The sequence below is a fragment of the Coloeus monedula genome (genome assembly GCF_965178545.1).
Source record: "Coloeus monedula genome assembly, chromosome: 29".
Lineage (NCBI taxonomy): Eukaryota > Metazoa > Chordata > Aves > Passeriformes > Corvidae > Coloeus > Coloeus monedula.
In genome coordinates this window covers 2,718,220-2,738,029 of record NC_138809.1, presented here as the reverse complement: position 1 = coordinate 2,738,029, position 19,810 = coordinate 2,718,220, and the positions used below count along the sequence as shown (strand labels likewise).

Here is a 19,810-nt window from a genome sequence, read left to right as displayed (position 1 = left end):
GGAAATGGGAATGGAAATGGAAAAGGAAATGGGATGGGATGGAAATAGGATGGAAATGGGATGGAAATGGGAATGGGAATGGGAATGGGAATGGGAATGGGGATGGGATGGGACGGGACGGGACGGGACGGGACGGGACGGGACGGGACGGGATGGGATGGGATGAGATGGGATGGGATGGGATGGGATGGAGCTGGGGCTGAAAACGGATGAAGATCAGGATTGAGACAGGGATAAGGACACAGATGGGGATGCAGAGGAGGATGAGCATGGAGGTGGGAATAAAGATGGGGACAAGGACAGGGAACAAGGGCAGGGATGAGGATGGGAACAGGGCTGGGTTGGGGGGGCCGGTGCCGTTCCCATCCCGGAGGTCCCCTCCCGCTGTCCCCCCAGCACGGAGCCAACGAGCGCCACGTGGACGGGCAGAACCGGACACCGCTGCACTGGGCCGGTGAGGGGGGGGGGGGGGACACGGGGACACCCCCGGGACGTGGGGGACACCAGAGGTCCCCCAGAGCCCCCGCAGTGACGCAGCCCCCCCACAGCCTCCTCGGGCTGCGCCTCCAGCATCCTCCTGCTCTGCGACCACGACGCCCCACTGGATGTCCCCGACACTGTGAGTGGGGACAGGGGGACAGCAGGGGGTGACAGGGGACAGCAAGAGCTGATGGTCACCCCCTGTGTCCCCCCCAGCACGGCCAGACCCCCCTGATGCTGGCGGCGCGGGGGAACCACGCGGCCGCTTGTGCCCAGCTCCTGCGGCGGGGGGCCGAGCCCGGGCTGGCCGACAGGGACGGCAGGTGGGTGACACGGGGGACACTGGGGACACTGGGGACACCGGTGCATGGTATCCCCGAGGGTGTCACCGGGATGGGGGGGGGGGGGGTGACGTGTGCCACCGTGTCACTGTGTCACGGTGCCATCTTGCCACTGTACCCGTGTGCCACCCCCTGCCACCGCTCACTGTTTCCTTGTGTCCCCGTGTCCCTCCGTGTCACCCATGTCTCGGTGTCCTCAGGACAGCGCTGGAGCTGGCGCTGGCTCACGGCAGCCTGGAAGCGGCCGAGCTGCTGCAGAGCCACCAGAAGGACAAAGACACTGGGAATGTCACCGGGAATGTCACCGGGAAGGCCCCGAGCTGGGCTCTCCGAAAGGTCCCGCACTGCGTGGGGAGAGGTGAGACCCCCCCTGGAGCCCTCCAAGAGAATGGACAAAACGGGGGGAAATGGGGAAAAATACGGGGGAAATGGGGAGGGGGGGAAATTGGAAAAACTAGGGAAAAATTGGGAAAACGGGACTGTGTTTTTCCCTCCAGCAGAGAATGGTGCTGGACAGGTGGGAATCCAGGGCGAGGAGGAGGAGGCCGAGGAGCAGCGGGACGGACGCGCTGCCCGGCGGCTGCGGGAGGAGCTGGTGAGGAAGACTCTGGAATGCCGGCGGCTGGAGGAAGCTGCCGGGGGCATCCGGCGGCGGCTGCGGGAGCTCGTGCGGCTCCTGCCGGGACGGGATGCGGGGGAGGAGGAGGAGGAGGAGGAGAATGACGGCGCCTGCCTGGAGCTCCTGGCCCGGCGCGTGGCGGAGCTGAGGAAGAGGACGAGGGATGAAGAGGGGGAAGGAGGACACGGCAACGCCGAGGCTCCGGCGCTGATCCCGTTCCTGGCCTGGCTGGGAGAGGAGTGCTCCAAAATGCGGGAAGCGAAGGCCGGCGCCTTCTGCCGGAGCCAGGAGCTGCATCGGGAAGCAGAGGATTCCCTCCGCGACGAGGCCGTGGGCCGGAGCGCGGCCACCTGGGAAGAGCTGGTGGCGGGGCTGGAGCAGGCGCTGGACCACCAGGACCAGATCCATGCCAGGATACTCCAGGAATCCCAAATCCTCCTGGAAAAGCTCCGTCGGGAGCCGGCGGCAGCGTGTCGGTGCGCGGTGAACGGCGCGGAGCCGGCTGCCGGTGGGAAGAGCCGGGACGAGATACCGAGGGAGAGCGGGAGGATGGAGAAGGAGCTGCTGGAGCTGCGCGAGGGCAACGGGAAGCTCCTGGTGGAGCTGGCGCGGCTGGGCCGGGAGCGGGAGCGGCTGCAGCAGGAGCTGCGGGAGCTGCGGGATCCCGGGAAGCGGGACGAGGCGTGGCGGCTGCGCCGGGAGCTGCGGGCGCTGCGGGACGGGGTCGGAGCGCGGGTGCGGGAGGCGGGAGGCGACGCCGGGGCCGGAATCCTCCGGGATCTGCACCGGCGGCTGGACGCGCTGGTGCGCTCGCAGCACGAGGCCCTGCAGCTCATCACGGAGATGGAGGGAGAGGCCGGAGAAAGCCCCCGGAGCGACGGGGAGAGCGGGATACCGGGAGCGGCGGTGCGTGCCGACGAGCCGCAGGGCCCGGAGCGCGGGGACGGCACCGCCGCTGTCCCAGCGGAGCCGCCGGGGCCGGAGCGGTGGCGGGAGGCGGCCGGGAGGGAGCGGGAGCTGCGGGAGCTGCGGGAGAAGGCGGAGGGGCTGGAGCGCAGCCTGGGAGCGCTGCGGGAACGCGCGGCTCGGCTGGAGCGCGCCTGCCGGGATAAGGATGGGAAGGTGAGGGACCTTCCCAGCACCGATCCCATTCCCATCATCATCCTCTTCCCATCCCTGTCCCCATTGCCGCCCCCTTCCCGTCCTCCTCTTCCTCCCATATCCATCCCCGTCTCCTTCCCATCCCCTTCCCAGTCCTCTTTCCATCATCATCACCCCTTTCCCACCATTGTTGCCATCATCATCTGCATCCCTGTTCCCTTCTCATCATTGTCCCCACCACAGTTCCATTCCCATCTCCTTTCCCATCCCATTCCCACCCCACCCCATCCCAATCCATCCCATCCCAATCCATCCCATCCCATCCCATCCCATCCCACCCCATCCCATCCCATCCCATCCCATCCCACCCCATCCCATCCCATCCCATCCCATCCCACCCCACCCCATCCCATCCCAATCCATCCCATCCCATCCCATCCCATCCCATCCCATCCCATCCCATCCCATCCCATCCCATCCCACCCCACCCCATCCCATCCCACCCCATCCCATCCAATCCCATCCCATCCCATCCCATCCCATCCCATCCCATCCCATCCCATCCCATCCCATCTCCCAGCACCATCTGGGGGGACCAAGGAGCGCCCTGGGGCATCACAGGGACCAGGGGGGTCTCAGGGGATGCCGGGGGGTACCACCACCCCCCACAGCCCCCCAACACTGCCCCCAAATTTGCCCCCCCAGCTGAAGCAGCTGCTGGCAGAGACGGAGAAACTCTCGGCCGAGGTGTTGGGGCTGCGGGGCCGGAGCGCTCGGCTCCAGCTCCAGCTGGAGGTGGGGACAGTGCCCGGTGTCACCCGTGCCACCCTTTGTAACCTCCTGTCACTCTGTGTCCCCCCCGTCCCCCTCGTGCCACCCAGTGTCACCCTGTGCCCCCATCCCGCTTGTCCCCCCCCAGGTCCAGCAGAAGCAGCACCGGGACACCGTGGCCGTGTACCGGAGCCACCTTCTCCAAGCTGCCCAGGTGGGACCCCCCGACCCTGCCTGGGGCCTCTGGGGGGTGGGGGCACAGTTTTGGGTGCTGGGCACCCAGGTGGGATCCCGGGAAAAGCCACACTCCCTCCTCCGCAGGGGTTCATGGACGAGGGCGTCCACGCCGTGCTGCTGCGGATCCTGCGGGCCGAGGCGGAAGCGGGGCCGTGGCATTAAACTGGGAAACTGGGACGCACACGTGGCCTGTGTCCGATTCCGTGTCCCATTCCATGTCCTCATCCCGTGTCCCCATCCCAACAGCTCACGGAGAGGGGTGGGTGTGTGTGTGCACCCTTCTCCATTCCCTTGGAATCCACCTCACACTGTGGGAACCCCCAGCCCATTCCTGGGGACCCCTTGTCCCCACTCGTCCCACTCCAGCACGGACTCGGTTCCCGTGGGAAGCGCTTTATTCCCGGCCCCCCCGGCTGGGCTCCCCCCACCACCTCCCCAGCGCGAATTTGGTGCCGGTGCTGACACGCTCCAGGTCGGGGCCGTGGGCTGGGGCCCGGCGCAGGAGGATCCCGGTGGGAATCTGGGAGTTCCGGAAGCCGTCAGGGCTCATCTCCATGATCCTGGGACAGGGAATGGGATCAGGGATGGGGCCATGGGGAGCTTGGACAGCCCCAGGTGTTCTCCAGCCTCCTGTTCCTGTCCCCACGGTGTCGGGAGCGTCTCACCCCACGGTGGCTGGCAGCTCTCTGGGGAATGATCCCGATCCCGATCCCAATCCCGATCCCGATCCCGATCCCGATCCCTCAGCTCCTTCCTCGGTGGCAGCGATGGCCTCCAGGACTGGCGGCTCCAGCCAGGCCACGGCGCTGACCTCACACGGGCTTGGACACAGCCGGGCCTGGGCATGGACCCCCCGTGGAGGGAGAGACCCCCAAGGGGGGGGACCCCAACCTCAATAGGGACCCCCCCCCCTTGGAGGGACCCCAACCTCAGGAGGGAACCCCACCCATGAAGGGACCCCCAGGGGAGGGACACCCCACCCACGAAGGGACCCCCACCCACGAAGTGACCCCCTCGGAGGTGCCCCCCACCTGCAGGTGCTGGCGGGGCTCGGCCGAGCGCAGCCCCAGGTAGGTGACGATGTGGTGGCAGCGTGGTGGCCCCCAGCTCAGCGTGGGGGGGAACAGGGACTGCGGGGAGCAGGGGTGACCCGTGGGGCAGGGCGGACACCTGGGGGGTGTCACCCCCTGCCCAGCCCCGGGGGTGGGGGGGGTCGTTACCTCCCAGAGGCCGAGCAGGCGCCAGGAGAAGGTCCCGGGCTCCAGGCGCAGCCCCGTCTCCTCGGCCAGTTCCCGCAGCCCCGCGGCCACCAGCTGGGGGTTTGGGGGTGTCAGGGGGCACCATGTCCCCGCACTCACCCGGGAACCCCCCACCCTCCCCACGGAGTCCCCACGGTGTCACCTCACCTCCTCTCCCGGCTCCAAGTGCCCACCTGTGTGGGGGGACAGGGGTCAGGGGATCCCAAAACACCTGTCCCCACCTGAGTGAGGGGTCAGGGAACCCCAGAGCCCCTGTCGCCCCTCCTCGCACTCACCTGGTGGCACCCAAATATTAGGGAAGTGGCGCAGGGTCGCGGCTCGGCGGGTCAGCAGGACGTGGCCGCAGGTGGCCTCCAGCAGCACGGCCACCGCTGCGACCACCCCCGGGTGTCCCCTCCGGTCACCCAGCGTGGCCCCCCCCAGCTTGGCGGGGCAGAAAGGGGGTCTCTGCGGGGACAGGGGACGTCAGGGGTGCGCTGGCTCCCTGGGGACACACGGTGGCACCCGGGGCGACACGGGGGCTGGTGGCCCCGCGGACCTTGAGGACGGTGACAGCGGAGCCGGGGAAGGGGACATCGGAGATGAGGAAGTGGCCGCGCTCCAGCCCGCAGCTCACCAGGGCCACGTCGGTGTGCGCGGGGCAGAACACGCCGGTGACACTCTGCGGAGACACCGCGGCCACTGTCACCGCAGCGCCATGGCCACGGGGACACCGCGGCCACTGTCACCGCAGCGCCATGGCCACGGGGACACTGTGGCCACTGTCACCGCGGCCACTGTCACCGCAGCGCGATGGCCACGACGCTGCAGTGGCCACTCCCCCTCCCTCGCACTGTTCCCCCCGTTGCCCCCATTGCCCCCCGTTGCCCCCATTGCCCCCCATTGCCTCCATTGCCCCCCACAGCCCCCCCATTGCCCCCGTTGCCCCCGTTGCCCCCCATTGCCCCCGTTGCCCCCATTGCCCCCGTTGCCCCCCATTGCCCCCCATTGCCCCCGTTGCCCCCGTTGCCCCCCATTGCCCCCCATTGCCCCCGTTGCCCCCCGTTGCCCCCCGTTGCCCCCGTTGCCCCCCATTGCCCCCGTTGCCCCCATTGCCCCCATTGCCCCCGTTGCCCCCGTTGCCCCCCATTGCCCCCCATTGCCCCCGTTGCCCCCCATTGCCCCCGTTGCCCCCCATTGCCCCCGTTGCCCCCATTGCCCCCATTGCCCCCGTTGCCCCCATTGCCCCCATTGCCCCCGTTGCCCCCCATTGCCCCCCGTTGCCCCCATTGCCCCCATTGCCCCCGTTGCCCCCCGTTGCCCCCCGGTCCCCTCCCGGACCTGCCCGAACGCCGCCGCCGCCGCCCCCCCCGCCCCCCCGCGCCGCACGTGCACGAGCACGCGCGCGCTCGCCATGACAGGGGGCGGGGCCTCCTGGCGGGGGGCGGGGCCTGACGCTGTCCGGGGGCGGGGCCTCAACCTGGCCGGCGATCGCGCCCCCTGGCGGGGTGGCCGAGAACGGCATCGCCCTCGGGCGGTCCCGGTAGACCGGGGACGGTTCTGTGTCCCCCGTGTGTGTCCCCCGTGTCCTGTGTGTGCCTCCGTGTGTCCGTGCATGTCCACTGCGTCCGCCTGTGTCCTGTGTATGGCCGTGTCCTCTGTGTTCCCCCACTGGGGACACTGTCACCTGCCGCGGACGTGGCCACCCCCGCGGATGCTGCCACCCCTCAGGGACACAATCAACACTCCGGGGACACCGCTGTGTCCCCAGGGCGGCCACCACCGACCCGAGGACATCGCCCCCCACCTCGTCCCCGAAAGGTGCCGTTCCAGGTGATGCCAGCAGGTGTCACCGTGTGCCCGCCCCCTCGGGACCCCCCCAGAGCCCCCCGACTCTCGAGGGTGTCCCCAGCATCCTTCACCCCCGACACGTCCCCAGGGTCCCCTCAGCCCCCCCCCCGGAGCAGCTGGTGACACTTGGGGACCGGAGCCTGAGCGTGACACCGGGGGGCAGCTCAGTGCTCCCAGTATGTCCCAGTAACTCCCAGTAGCTCTCGGTCCTCGCTCGGGCGAGCAAGTGGCCACACGATGGTGCAGGTGACAGGTCCCCACTCTGGGGGAGACAGGGGGACACACGGGTGGCCGCCACACCGCACACGCGTGTGCGAGGGGTCTCCGCGCGTGTGCGCGCTCACGCGTGTGCGCGCCGACAGTTGCACACGCGCGTGCACCGACAAGGCGGCGGGGGGCGTCACAGCCGTGCCCGCGCACACGCGCGTGCAAAACCTCCGCCCCCCCCCCCCCCCATCCCTCGGCAGTTAATGAGGATCATCTCATTAACGGGGATTAACGCCTATCTATAGGGCGGCCGCGGGGGCTGTCCCGCGGCGGGGGCTGTGGAGTCCCACGGGGGTCCCCGGTCCCGCCCCCGGCTCCGCTCAGGCCGGTGCCCGGTCCCGGCCCGTTCCGGGGCGGAGCCGCTCGGGACCGAGCGGGGAGCGGAGCCGGTACCGAGCGCCGAGGGGCCGGGAGGGGCGGGGGTTGCGGGGTGTTGGGGCAGGGGGTGGGGAGTGTTTGGGCAAGGGGTGGTGGAGTCTTGGAAGGGGGTCGTTTTGGGGTGGTTTTGGGTACTTTTGGGGTGTAGGTTGGGTGTTGCGGGGTGTTGGGGCAGGGGGTGTGTAGGGCGCTGTAGGGGGGGGCGATGGAGTGTTGCGACAGGGTGGTTTTGGGGTGTTTTAGGGGTTTGGGTGAGACGCTGACTGTTGTGAGGGTGTCATGGGGGGTGTTGGAGTGTTGTGGGGTACTTGGGGTGCTGTGAGAGCGGTGTCGGGGTGTAGGTGGGGTGTTTTGGGGTGCTGGGGCGGGTGCACGTGGGTGCTGTTCAACGGGGAACTGGGGCTACGCTCCTGTGTTGGAGGAAGGGTCCTGACACTGCTGGCAGCAGCTCCCGGAGCACTGGGAGCACTGGGAGCACTGGGACGGGGGTTCTGGCAGGAACATCGGAGCAGGGGCACTTGGGACACTGGCAGAGGGTAGCGGGGACCACTGAGAGGACGGGAGACACTGGAAGGGGACACTGGGAGCACTGTCCCCACTTCGCCCCCCCCCCCCCATCCCCGCGCCTCAGTTTCCCCCCGCTCGCAGCCCGGGGCGGGGCGGGGGGGTCGGTCTCAGCCCCACCCGCGATGCCGGGGGTCCCGCTGCCCTTCGTCCTCCTCCTCCTCGCCGGGGTGCCCGCCCAGTCCTTCCCGCGGGACCTGGTGGCTCGCAGCACCGTGGGGCTGACAGGTGAGCGGGGCTCGGGGGGCGGCCGGGGCTCGGGGGCTGCCGGGGTGTCACCGTGTCCTCCCGGTCCGCAGCCACCGCCGCGTACCCGCGCTTCGGGGGCCTCCGGGGGGACAACGGCACGGCCCGGCTCGGCCTCGACTTCCAGCGGATGCTGCGGCTCAACGGGACGCTCTTCGTGGCTGCCCGGTGAGCGCGGCCGGTGCACGCTCGTGTGCACGCTCGTGTGTGCCGGGACACGGCTGCCCTGCGCTGGTGCCTGTGCTTGAGCATCCTTACCTGTGCTTGTGCAAGGATTTGCACACCTCTACACCCCTGTCGCTGCTTGTGTCCCCCCCGTTCCTTCCGCTGCCCCGTGCGTGACCCCGCAGTGCCCCGTGCGTGTGACTGGCGCGTTGTCCCCGTGTCCCTTTGCACGTCCCCGTGTCCCCTTGCACACTCACCGCCTCCCCCCAGGGACCACATCTACGCCTTCGAGCTGGGGCAGGACAAGGGGACGCTGTACCCGGAGCGGGTAAGGGGGGACGGGCACAGCGTCCCTGGGGACATGGGGGGCACGCAGGGGGAGGATCCCCGCGCCCACCCGCCCCCTGCACCCGTCTCACCTGGCAGCACCTCACCTGGGAGCCGCAGGACAGGGAGAACTGCGCCATGCGGGGCCGGCGGCAGGTGAGGGGGGCCTTGAGGGGAGCGAGGGGTGGGGAGCGGTGCTGAGGATGTGGGGATTTGGGGTGCAGGACTTTGGGGGTGCAGGGTTTGACGGTACAAGGGGTGGGGGCAAACAGGGTCTCAGGACATGAGAAGGGGGTGACGCCGGGGTCCCCCTGTGTCCCCCCCCCACCCCACAGGACGAGTGTCACAACTACATCCGGGTGCTGGTGCCCCGCGACTCCGAGACCCTCCTGGCCTGTGGCACCAACGCCTTCAGCCCCCTGTGCCGCACCTACCAGGTGGGGGGGCCCGGGGTTGGGGAGCCCAGGGGTGAGGGGGGGGCTCACAGCCTGCTGAGTGTGGGTGTGATGAGTTGGGGGGGGGGTCTCAGCCCCAGCACGGCCGTTCCCAGATGTGTGATGAGTGTGGAGGTCCTCAGCCATGTCCGTGCTGGGGTTGGGGATGGCACGAGGGGGTGCTGAGTGTTGGGGGGGGTCTCACGGCCTCTGGGCGTGTGCCCCCCCCCCCCCCCCAGGTGAGCAGCCTGGCACGGCAGGGTGATGAGGTCAGTGGCCAGGCCCGGTGCCCCTTCGATGCCAAGCAAAGCATCGTCGCCCTCTTTGTCGGTGGGTGCTGGGCAGGCGGGGGGACACGGGGGTGGCCGGGGGGGCACAGCGGTGACCTGTGTGTGTCCCACCCCCCCCCGCAGATGGCAGCCTGTACTCGGCCACGGTGGCCGATTTCCAGGCGAGTGATGCCGTGATCTACCGCAGCCTGAGCCCCGGGCGGGCCCCCCTGCGCACCCTCAAATACAGCTCCCGCTGGCTGCAGGGTACCCCAAAGTGGGGGGGTTTGTGGGGGTGGGATGGGGGGTACAGGGGTGCGGGGGTGTGACAGAGAGGGGCAGGGGGATGTGGGGATGAGGTCGGGGGTTGCAGGGCTGCAATCTGGGGGTACAGGGCCATGGGGCTGTAGAGGGGGGCAAGGTGCAGGGGTGGGGGACAAGGACAGGAGGTGGCAGGGGCTGATGGTTCCTCCGACCTCCCCTGGCCCCCCCAGAACCCCACTTTGTCCAGGTGCTGCCCTACGGCCCCTACGTCTACTTCTTCTTCAGGGAGGTGGCAGTGGAGCTCAGCGCCCTGGGAAAGGTGGGTGCGGGGATGGGGGGCACAGGGGGGGCACGCAGGGGTCTCCCACCCTGGGGTCAAGGCAGGGGAGACTCCTGACCCCCTCACAGGGTGTCAGGCCCGTGGGTGGCCCCTGGGTGCCAGCCTGAGGTGCCTGGGGGACAGCAACGATGCCCGAGGATGCCCAGGTGCCAATGCCCAGAGGTCTGCACAAGTGTCCAGGTGCTGACGCCAGGTGTCCAGGTGCTGACCCCAGGTGTCCAGGTGCTGACCCGGCTTCCCGTGCAGGTGTTGGTGGCGCGGGTGGCACGCGTGTGCCGCAATGACCGCGGCGGCTCCCCGCGGGTGCTGGAGCGGCGCTGGACGTCCTTCCTGAAGGTGCGGCTGCAGTGCTCCGTCCCTGGGGACACCGTCTTCTACTTCGATGTCCTGGAGGCCGTGACACCCCCCCAGACCCTGCACGGGCGCCCCGCTGTGCTCGCCCTCTTTGGCACCCAACCCAACAGGCAGGTGGGGACGTGGGGAGGGGGTTGCCCAGGGGGACATGGGGGGGTGGACTCACATGGAGACACGGGGACACAGGGACACACACACACACAGGGAAACAGAGCATGGGGACACAGCTGGGACACACAGGAGCCTTGGTCAAACCAAAGCCTTCCTGTCACCGCAGCATCCCTGGCTCGGCCGTCTGCGCCTTCTACCTGGCAGATGTGGAGCGCTCGTTCGAGGGTCCCTTCGCTGAGCCCCGAGGGGCCACCTGGACCCCAGTGCCCGAGGACAAGGTCCCTCAGCCCAGGTAGCCCCCCACCCTACAGCGGGACGTCCCCGGGGTGCCGCAGACACCGCGTCCCCACACCGGCTGTGCCGCAGGCCGGGCTGTTGCGCCGGGATGGGACCTGCTGCCGGTGTTGTCACCTCCGGGGACTTCCCTGACGAGACGCTGGTGTTCGCCAAGGAGCACCCGCTGCTGCACGGCGCCGTGGGCCCCGCGGGCGGGCGGCCCCTCTTCACCCGCACCGGCACCAGGTGCAGCGACAGGGTGGCCTCGGGGACAGGGTGGCCTCGGGGACAGGGTGGCCTCGGGGACAGGGTAGCCTCGGGGATGGGATGGACTCGTGGATGGAGTAGCCTGGGGGACAGGGAATGGCTCGTGTGAGTAGGTTCAGGGTGGGCAGGGGCTGAGGGTGCAGTTGGTTGTGTGGGTGCTGCGGGGTGGCGATGGTCCTCGGCTCTTGTGAAGGGTGTGTGGGGCTACGTGAGGGTGCAGGAAGCTCTCGTGCAAGGGCGTGCAAAGCCCGGCCGCAGCCTGGGTGTGCGAGGCCGTGTCCTGCCACAGGCTGACTCAGCTGGCCGTGGACACGGGCGCGGGGCCCCGCGGCAACCAGACCGTGCTGTTCCTGGGCGCCGAGGACGGGCGAGTGCTGAAGGTCCTGGCAGCTGCACAGCGCCCCGAGGCCACCCAGACGCCTGGGGCCACCCCAGCACCGGGGGACACCCGAGAGCTGGGGGACAGCGGTGCCAAGACACTGCTGCTGGAGGAGATCAGCCTCTACGACCCCGGGCGGTGAGGGGCAGGCATGGGGTGCCTCAGGGCTGGGGTCTGGGGGTCTGGGGGGGCTTATAGATGCTGGAGGGGGCTGGGGAGTTGTGGGCACTGTGGGACTGGGGGGCTTGTGGGGGCCATGGGTACTGGGAGTGCTGGGCACCTGGTGGGCACTGAGGGGTTGGGGGGTGCTGGGGGGTGTTTGGGGAGGCTGGGGGGGGGTGGTTCTGGGCACTGTGGGGGCTGGTGGTGCTGGGGGTGTTTGGGGAGGCTGGGGGGGGGTGGTTCTGGGCACTGTGGGGGCTGGTGGTGTTTGGGGTGCCAGGGTGGGCTGCGCTGACCCCGGTGCTGTCGGGCGCAGGTGCCGGGGCCCGCGGGGGGCTGGGGTCCCCAGCCGGGTGCTGGGGCTGGAGCTGCACCTGCCGGGCCGGGAGCTCCTCGTGGCCTTCGCCGGGTGCCTGGTGCGGCTGCCCCTGAGCCGCTGTGCCCGCCACGGCTCCTGCCGAGGGTGAGCGGGGCCGTGAGGGGGCACGGGGGGTGCGGGGGGGTGTGGGGGAATGGGAATGTTATTGCCATCCTTCCCCGCAAAGGGTGGGGAGTGTGCAAGAGTGGGAGCGTGCGAGGGATGAAGACACGGGAGTGTGCAAAGGCACGGGGGCACAAGGATGTGCAAGGTCATGGAAGTGCTCAAGGGCACGAGGGCATGGGAGGGGACAGGGGCACACACGGGCACAGCATGGGGGCACAGGGATGTGCGATGGCAGCTCCATCCCCGTGTCCCTGCAGGAGCTGCCTGGCTGCCCGGGACCCCTATTGTGTCTGGCTGCCCTCCAAGGGCTGCGTCCCCTTCTCCGAGGACCTTCCGTGAGTGTCCCTCACATCCCCTGTGACCTCGTGGGGCCCTGCCCCGTGCGGGGACACACCGGGGACCGAGGGTGATGTCCCCTCTGTGTGCCCCAGGAGCGGCTTCCAGCAGGACGTGGAGGGATCCCTCGGGATCAGTGGGAGCTGCCAAGGTGAAGTGGGGGAACATGGGGGACACTGGGAACATGGGAATATTTGGGGATTTCTGTAGACACGAGGTCACAGAGGGGTGCAGGTGGTACCAGGGTGACACTGGGGTGGCCCTGGCCACATGTGGGTGATGCTGGAGGATGGGGAGGATGTGGAGGGGACACGGGTGGGCTCCAAGGGACGTGGGGGAACCTGGCCCGACCCGTTCTGCTCTCACAGGGGCAACGGCTGCAGGGGATGGCGACGAGGATGGGGATGTGGTCCATGGTCAGTGACATTGTCTGGGTACTCTGGGGAGGGACCCCGGGGACCAGGGAGGGGTGTCCCAGGGGTGAGAGAGGGACCCCAGGGAGCAGGAGAGACCCCAGGGACTGGGGAGGGGGGACTGCACGGATTGGGGAGGGACTGAGGAGTCGGGAGGACTCCAGAGACAAACATGAGACCCCCAGGGACAGGAGAGGGATCCCAGAGAAGGAGAAAGACCCTGGGGTGGGGGGACCCCAGTGACCAGGAGGGACTCCAGGAACAGGAGAGGGATGAGGGTGGACCATAGGGACAAGGGAGGACCCCAGGGATGGGAGTGGCACCCCAGGGACGGGAGGACTCTGGCAGGGGGAACCCCAGGAGTGTGAGTGGGACCGAGGGGGCTCTGGGCGGGGGGGTACCGGACCTCCCATTGGCACTGGGCTGACGGGTGGTCCCGCAGAGGTGCGGCACCCCGGGCCGGGGGCCGCAGCGACGGTGCCGGTACCGGTGCTCGTGGGCTGCGTGCTGGGCGCCTTCGTCCTGGGGGCTCTGGCCACCGGGCTGGTGGCCATCTGCTGCCAGCGCCCCGCCGTGCCCAAGACCCCCTCGGAGCCGCCCTGCGCCCCTCGGACCCCGGCCCAGCCGCCCGTCCCCCGCCTCTACCCCGCGCTGCCGCCCCAGGGCGGGGCCGGCGCCTTGCGGGACGCCCCCGAGCCGCCGTGCCCCGAGCCCCCCGCGCTGCCCCCCGCCCGGGCACCCCGCGAGCGGGAGCTCCGGCGCGGCCACTCCGTCCCGCTGGGCCCCGTGGGCTGCCCGGAGCCCCCCGGGCCGGGACCCCCGGTCAAGGCCTCTCTGGAGGAGCTGCTGCAGCGGCTGCACGGGAGCTCGGGGAGCTCGGGGGGCTCGGGGTGGCCCGTGACCCCTCCGGGCACCGGGTCCTTCGCCAACCGGGTGCAGCCGCGGACCGCGGGGCCCGGGTCGCTCTTCGCCCCCCACGACCGAGCCCCGGTGCGCCTGGATGTGCCCCCCGATAGCCCCCCGGCCCCGCGGCGGCCGCTGGCACAGAGCCACTCGCTGGGGGGGACCCCCGTGAGTCCCCCCGGGCCGCCGCGGGGCCTCACCCGCATGCACTCGCTGGGGACACCGGGGGGGACACCCTGGGCACCCCGGCCCGGCACCCTGGAGCGCTCCCTGTCCATGAAGCCCCCCACGCTCCCCAAGCCGCTGCTGCTGCCCACGGCCCCGGGGCGGCCCTGAGCTCCTCCCGGGACACCCCAACTGCAGCCGGGGGGCCTCGAGGTGTCACCTTCCCTGGGGGGCAGGGTCGCCACTGCACCGGCTCCCTGTAGAGCCGTGAGGGTCCCCGTGTCACCAGGACAGCCTCCAGCAGGGTGGTGGGGATCCCTGTGTCTCCCAGCAGACACCCCAGAGGTGACAGGGGTCCCCGTGTCCCCAGACTGCAGTGACAAGGTCTCCATGTCTCCAATCCCCCTGGTTTTGCTTTTTTTTTTTTTTATTCTTTCTAATTTATTTTCTGTTCGGGGAGGGGGATGGGAGTTGCCGTCACCCACCTTGGGAACACCAGGAAGGGGGACACGTGGCCCAGCCCATCCTACTGTGTAGGACCAGGGCTGGGCCAGGGCACCGCAACAGTGGCGCAGGATTTTAATAAAAAATACAGAATAAAAAATGAGCGTAGATGTTGAAATTTCTGCATTCCAAACCATTTTCCCTTGGTAGAGAAGGGGGGACCAAGCCATTGCGTTCTTGTCCCAGCACTCAGATAATCTGTCCCTAATTTTTCCAGTGATCAAAACAACGTGATAGAAGTCCAGATGAATCAAATAATTAGATTTGGCCTCAAGAAGGGGGTGGGGAGTGGAAGGGAGGGTACCCCACGCTCAGCCTGACTCCCCAGGTTTGTTATCCCCCTTCGTGGGTGTCTGCAAAGGATGGAATTGGGGTTTCTGTGACCTCCTCCTCTCATCCCAACCAGATCCGCACCCATTTGGGATAACGGAAACCGCTCAGAGCTGGTTACTTCGAACAGGAGGGAAGCACGTGTCTAATTAACCCAAAGGGTGTTAATTAACCGCGCACTGTGCTAATGAGAGGGCAGACAGACGGGGTTCTGCAGCCCACACAGGCACGGATGTGATCCCAGGCTCGGGAACGGCGCGAGGCCGGAGGAGGCGCGGGCAGGAAAAGCCCTGACGCGGCAGAGCCCGGCCTGGGTTCCTGTGGGAGGGAATTTACTGACCAAAAAAATGCTGCTTTTGGCTTCAAAAGCTGCTGGTTTTTTTCTGTGGAAGAGCTGGGGATGCAGCCGGGTTTGAATTCCAGGCAAAGATCAAATCCTCCTCGGTTTTGGTCAGCTTTGATACATGGATACTTCCAGAAATTAAATCAGGGCATTCCCCTCCAAAAGGTGACAACATCCTCAGCTTTATTTCCTCCAAAAATAACCCAAACCAGTTCCCACGAGCCCCATGGACTTTTTATTTTTCATTTCCTCTTCTAAAGGGGAAGGTTTTTTTCCCAGCTGAAGGGATTTTTTTGCAAAATCACCTGTTTTGGGGAGAAGGATGGCAATAACTGAGGGTGGCAGTGGGGAAGGCACAATACAGATCAGCTGCATGTTAAAAAACATTTTAGTTCTTTAAAAAATAAATAGAAAATTTAGTTTAAAAAAGTGACGTTCGCATCTCCAAAGACAACCAGACTCCCAGGCTGTCACGTCTGGATTTCCATGTGCCAGCAGTTTACACCACTGGCCAGTGTGGGAAGTAGAATATCTGCCTAAATATTGTAAAATCAAGGAAATTTTTATGATTCCTTTGGGTGGTTTGATGAAAAACTCCCCCAAATTGTTCCTGAAACAAACGGGTGAAGGATGTCTTTCCCTGAGAGCGTGAGATGCTCCATGTGACAAACATTCAGTGTTGCCTTAATCCAAAAATGAACAATTTTGGGAGAAGAAAAACATGGATAAAAGGGAAAAATCCCTTCCACACCTCTGAAAACGTTTAAAGCAACACCCCAAGAGAATATTTTTGTTGCCATTCCAGATCCTGGTCCCTGGGATTTGCAGGTCCTTGCACAAGGCTGGAATTCCCAGGCAGCTCAGCACTAATCCAGCCACTTTGGCACGGTGGGATTTCTTCCCATTCCCAACAATGCAGGTATTGACATCCCAAAATAAGCTTTGCTCTGAGGGGCTTTGGCAGAGCCCCCACCTCCAGCACAGCTCAGAGCACGGTGAAATTCCCACCAGGAGTATCCACCTTTGTGCTCTTTGGAGTCATCCACACTTTGCTCCACTCCTTGCCTCTTAGGAGGAGACAGTTCCGAGTCTGAAATACCTGAGGGTTTCACCCCAATGGGGCTGACAGAAATCCAAAGCCAAAAATTTGCATCTTAAAAAAAAAAAAAAACCAACCCATTTGAGGAGAAAAAAAAAGTAGCATTTTGATGCCTCAGTAATGGAACTTCTAGCCCAGACGAGGTGAAGGAGAAGAACAGAAAGCTCTCCCGGATAATTCCCGTCGCTAAGCTCCCAAGCAGCTTTAAGAGCTGCAAATTTCCACAGACTAAATATTTTAAATCTGTAAACATGAGTTTTTGCTTTGGAAAGGCAGAATTTGGCCAAGCAGGGAGGAGAAAGTTCATGTGAGTGACTGAAGGTAACACCACCTAAACAGTTCCCCCTTTGTCTTCCTGGCGGGTCCCAAGCCAGGAATGATTTGTAGTAATTTGGCAAATAATTCAGAATAATGAACAGCTTTAGAAAATTGTTTTTCAGCAGGGCAAGTCTGTAAACAGACAGAACTGATGTAACCCGTCTCCGTGTGCACGTTAAAGAGCGGCTCTGCTTCCTAATCCTCTTTTCCTGCCCCGAAGTTAATCCAAATAATCAAGTATCCCTGGGACACGCTGGAAGAATTGGCGGTAGTAGGCAAGGCTGGGGAATGACATCCCTTGAGGAAACAAAACAGAGCTCTGGAGCTGTGCCCTGCTTTACTGAACACCATTTGTATCTGTCTCATAAAATAATGAGATTACAGTGCCCCGAGCAGTTTAATGAGAGGACAAGGTGGGCTGAGGCTGATATTAATGGCACAGTATGAAGTTTTAGATAAATGATGGAATAACAGGTTGGAGTTTCATTTGTTGGATGATTTACTGCCACACTGGGACGTTTCCCTACAGGATAAAGGAACAGTCTCTGCCCAGCTGCCAAAGAGACAATGGCCAACTTGGCATTTCTCCTCCTGAGAGCGTTGGGTTTTCAGGAAAAACCCAAAATATTCCAGCGTGGTTTAAGCAGCACAGAATCACTGGTGCTGACAGAAGCCCCACGGACACTCAGCTCTCCTTGATCCCATGAGCTCCACAGGGTCACAGGCAGCTGGAATGTTTTCCTTTTGGAATTGAATCCAGCTGCTTCTCACCTTGCTGCCCACCCTGCCCTGGGGCTGGCAGGGGCAGGTGGCTCTGGGGACAGTGGCACTCGCATGGCACAATCCACGGCCTCTGCTTCCATCACTTCCTCCCTCTTACCTTGGGAAATAAAGCAAACACCAGTGAAAAGAGTCAGGGTTTCCTTCTCTCTTCCTTGAATAGAAACTGAAGGGGAAAAGCTTGAGCGTGTGGCTTGAGACTCCTGGGATTATGGAGAACAATGTGGGAATACAGTAGGTTTTACTAGGAGAAAGAAAATAACGCCACTGAAGCTCAGCAAAACAAAGGGTTCAGGGTAAACCCAGCGTGGTTTGAAGGTTCAAACAACCTCCAAGATCATCAAACCCATTTGAAGGTTGGATTGATGATCTTGGAGGTCTTTTCCAGCCTTAATTGTTTTATTTTGTGCACATTAATAAGGACCAGCACACAAATTAAAACCTCTGGAGCTGGAGGCAGCAGTTAAGCAGCCCTGGCTCTGCAAAACTTCCTTCCCTGCCCCTTCCCTTGGCTGCATCCTGCTCCCAGTGCAGGAAACTGGGACCTGACCTGTGCTGGGTGCCAGAGAGGAAAAACACTTGAGGACTACAGGTCAAGGAATCAGTGGTGTGGCACCAGCACTTTCAAGAATTTAAATTACTTGTCTCTAGACTCTAGAAAAAAATGCTTAGCTGTGGGGAAGAGAACGGAATTGCAAAGCGAGGGGATTAGATAAACTTCCACTTTGTCAAATTCCTAAATCCAAAGTTAATTAAAGGTCGAACACAGCATAAAAGATGACTTAAAAAAAACAACGCAAACCTTTCTGTAAGCAAAAAAGTTATCAGAGCCTCAAAACATGGACAGGAAAGATTTGAGACAATTTCACTCTGAACTATTTATCCAGGTTTGTGTGTTAAAGTCAATCCATTTCTGCAGCAGTGGGTTTCCAGTTTTATTATTCATTTTTTTAAATAACTGTTAAAGCACATCAAGGGTAACATATGGCAATGTCAGACACAGTGGTCAATTTAAAGTTTAATAAAAATTAAGTTATTTCTATTGGTATCCATCACTGTTTCTTTAATTAAGTTTGAACTGGGATTAAACCAAAAAAAAATCACCCAAATTAATCCAAATATTTCTCATCCTCCCTTACCCTAAAATAAGGCAATTTGACTTCCATCTCTTAAATTTCCTCACAAGATACAGGCTGGAAAGAACCAAATTTGACAGGTTTTCATCTGTTGGCTGTTGGGAGGGAATTACAGCACCCAGGCTCTTCCTCAGCCAGGGAAGTCTCCAGGTCCAGGTCTGGCCTGAGTTCCTGGATCACACAAGGCCCTTACCAGCCTTTGCTGCCCAGTTTGGCCACAGGGATTTCCACGTTCTGGTCCTTTCCTCCTCCCCTCTCGGGTTCAGTGACGGGAAAAGCAGGCTCACTGCAATGTGATATTGACTGAAATGAGATAAACAAGCTTTCTCAGCCCCAAAAACAATGTTTCTTCCTCCAATTCACCATAGGAGTTCCTATTCAATGCAGACTCTGTAAGAATGGGACAGGAAATTACCTAAATGGGCGCAAGCTCAGTGCAGAGAGCCCACAATTCCTCTATAAAAGGGAAAAAAAAGAGATTCTGTTCCTCAGCACTGGCGTAGATCAACAGGTTATGGGCACACAGAGGGAAGTTCACCTAAAGTTCTTCTCATTTAACCCTTGCAATCTGTTTTTTCTCTCTTTTTTTAAACCTGATTTAGCAAGTTTATCACGTTTATTTCATAGAATCCTTGTGTTGGCAGGTGAAAACAGCCCAAGCATAGAGTTTTCAGCACCTTGTAACCACATTCCCTCAGCCCAGCTAAAGATCCTTGTTCCCATTTAAAAACAGAAGGGAGACAAGAAAAAAATCTTTCTCTGGAAGTGTTAAATTGGATGGTTTTGTTAAAATTAAGGTGGCTGCTGATGCCATCTCGTGGGAAATACAAAACCCACCTCCCAGAGTAGGAGACACGGCTGTTCCTGAGCCCTTCCTGACGCTGGAAGTGTCACGGAGGGAAAATCCTGGGGTGTTTCAGGGCAGTCACACGTGGAGGGCGGATATTGGGGCACTGGGAAAGGGGATTAGAGCCAGATCTATCTGCAGACACTGAGCATCATCCAGGGTACAAAAATCCTCAGTTTTAGTCCCCTCTGTGTTAGTGGAATATCCTCGACTGAAGATCTGTGCCAGGAACACTTTGGACCATTTTTTTCCCCTTTAAATTAGGGATTTTCAGAGCTTCAAGGCTCTGAAAGCTTTGAGAGCAGGGCTGGAGTGTTGCTGTGGCCAGGCACAGGCAGAGAGGTCCGGGTGGGAATGTCAGGATCTAGGATTTCAAAAGCACTCCCTAATTACTAAGCAAACATTCATGCAGGTGAACAGCCCCACTTAACCGAAGAATTACTCACATGAAGAAGTGTTTGCAGGATGAGGCCAAAAAAGGTTCCTAAAACTTTTCAGTAGCCTCAAGACTGCAGAGAACCAACAATCTGGGTTTCCCCAAATACACAGCATTCACTTTATGAGTTGTTAGAAAAACTGGGATTACTCAAAAAGAATTTGCACTCAGAATCAAATTAAATGTGTTTCCCCTGGCAATATAAGGCTCAAGGAACAACTGGAAACCTATTTATTTCCACCTAACATGGGATAGAATAAATAAGGAGTAATCTA

At 62.8% G+C, this 19,810-nt stretch overlaps 2 protein-coding genes across 2 annotated transcripts; one reads left to right on the top strand and one right to left on the bottom strand.

Moving 5' to 3' along the window:
* Nucleotides 1–3,943: 3,943 nt before the first annotated feature.
* On the bottom strand, nt 3,944–6,203 carry NUDT17 (nudix hydrolase 17; the record flags this gene model as incomplete). Its single annotated transcript, XM_082298618.1, has 8 exons — nt 3,944–4,109; nt 4,215–4,387; nt 4,581–4,679; nt 4,770–4,862; nt 4,956–4,981; nt 5,084–5,255; nt 5,347–5,469; nt 6,129–6,203. The coding sequence occupies 8 exons, from the start codon at nt 6,201–6,203 to the stop codon at nt 3,944–3,946; spliced, it is 927 nt and encodes a 308-aa protein (XP_082154744.1).
* A 1,449-nt stretch (nt 6,204–7,652) lies between these two features.
* Nucleotides 7,653–14,364, top strand: SEMA6C (semaphorin 6C). The gene is made up of 17 exons (XM_082298471.1): nt 7,653–8,075; nt 8,147–8,261; nt 8,529–8,586; nt 8,685–8,741; nt 8,921–9,022; nt 9,259–9,349; nt 9,433–9,555; nt 9,783–9,871; nt 10,139–10,356; nt 10,524–10,649; nt 10,724–10,879; nt 11,190–11,417; nt 11,758–11,904; nt 12,183–12,260; nt 12,357–12,412; nt 12,630–12,677; nt 13,117–14,364. Exons 1-17 carry the CDS (start codon nt 7,973–7,975, stop codon nt 13,911–13,913), a joined length of 2,592 nt encoding a protein of 863 aa, XP_082154597.1. The 5' UTR covers nt 7,653–7,972; the 3' UTR covers nt 13,914–14,364.
* The last annotated feature ends 5,446 nt before the right edge of the window (nt 14,365–19,810 follow it).

Bases quoted from the DNA above. Each gene is read 5' to 3' on its own strand.
- SEMA6C (XM_082298471.1), top strand. From the start codon at position 7,973: ATGCCGGGGGTCCCGCTGCCCTTCGTCCTCCTCCTCCTCGCCGGGGTG. The intron at 8,742-8,920 runs GTGAGGGGGGCC...CCCACCCCACAG, and splicing joins CCATGCGGGGCCGGCGGCAG to GACGAGTGTCACAACTACAT. The intron at 12,261-12,356 runs GTGAGTGTCCCT...TGTGTGCCCCAG, and splicing joins CCCTTCTCCGAGGACCTTCC to GAGCGGCTTCCAGCAGGACG.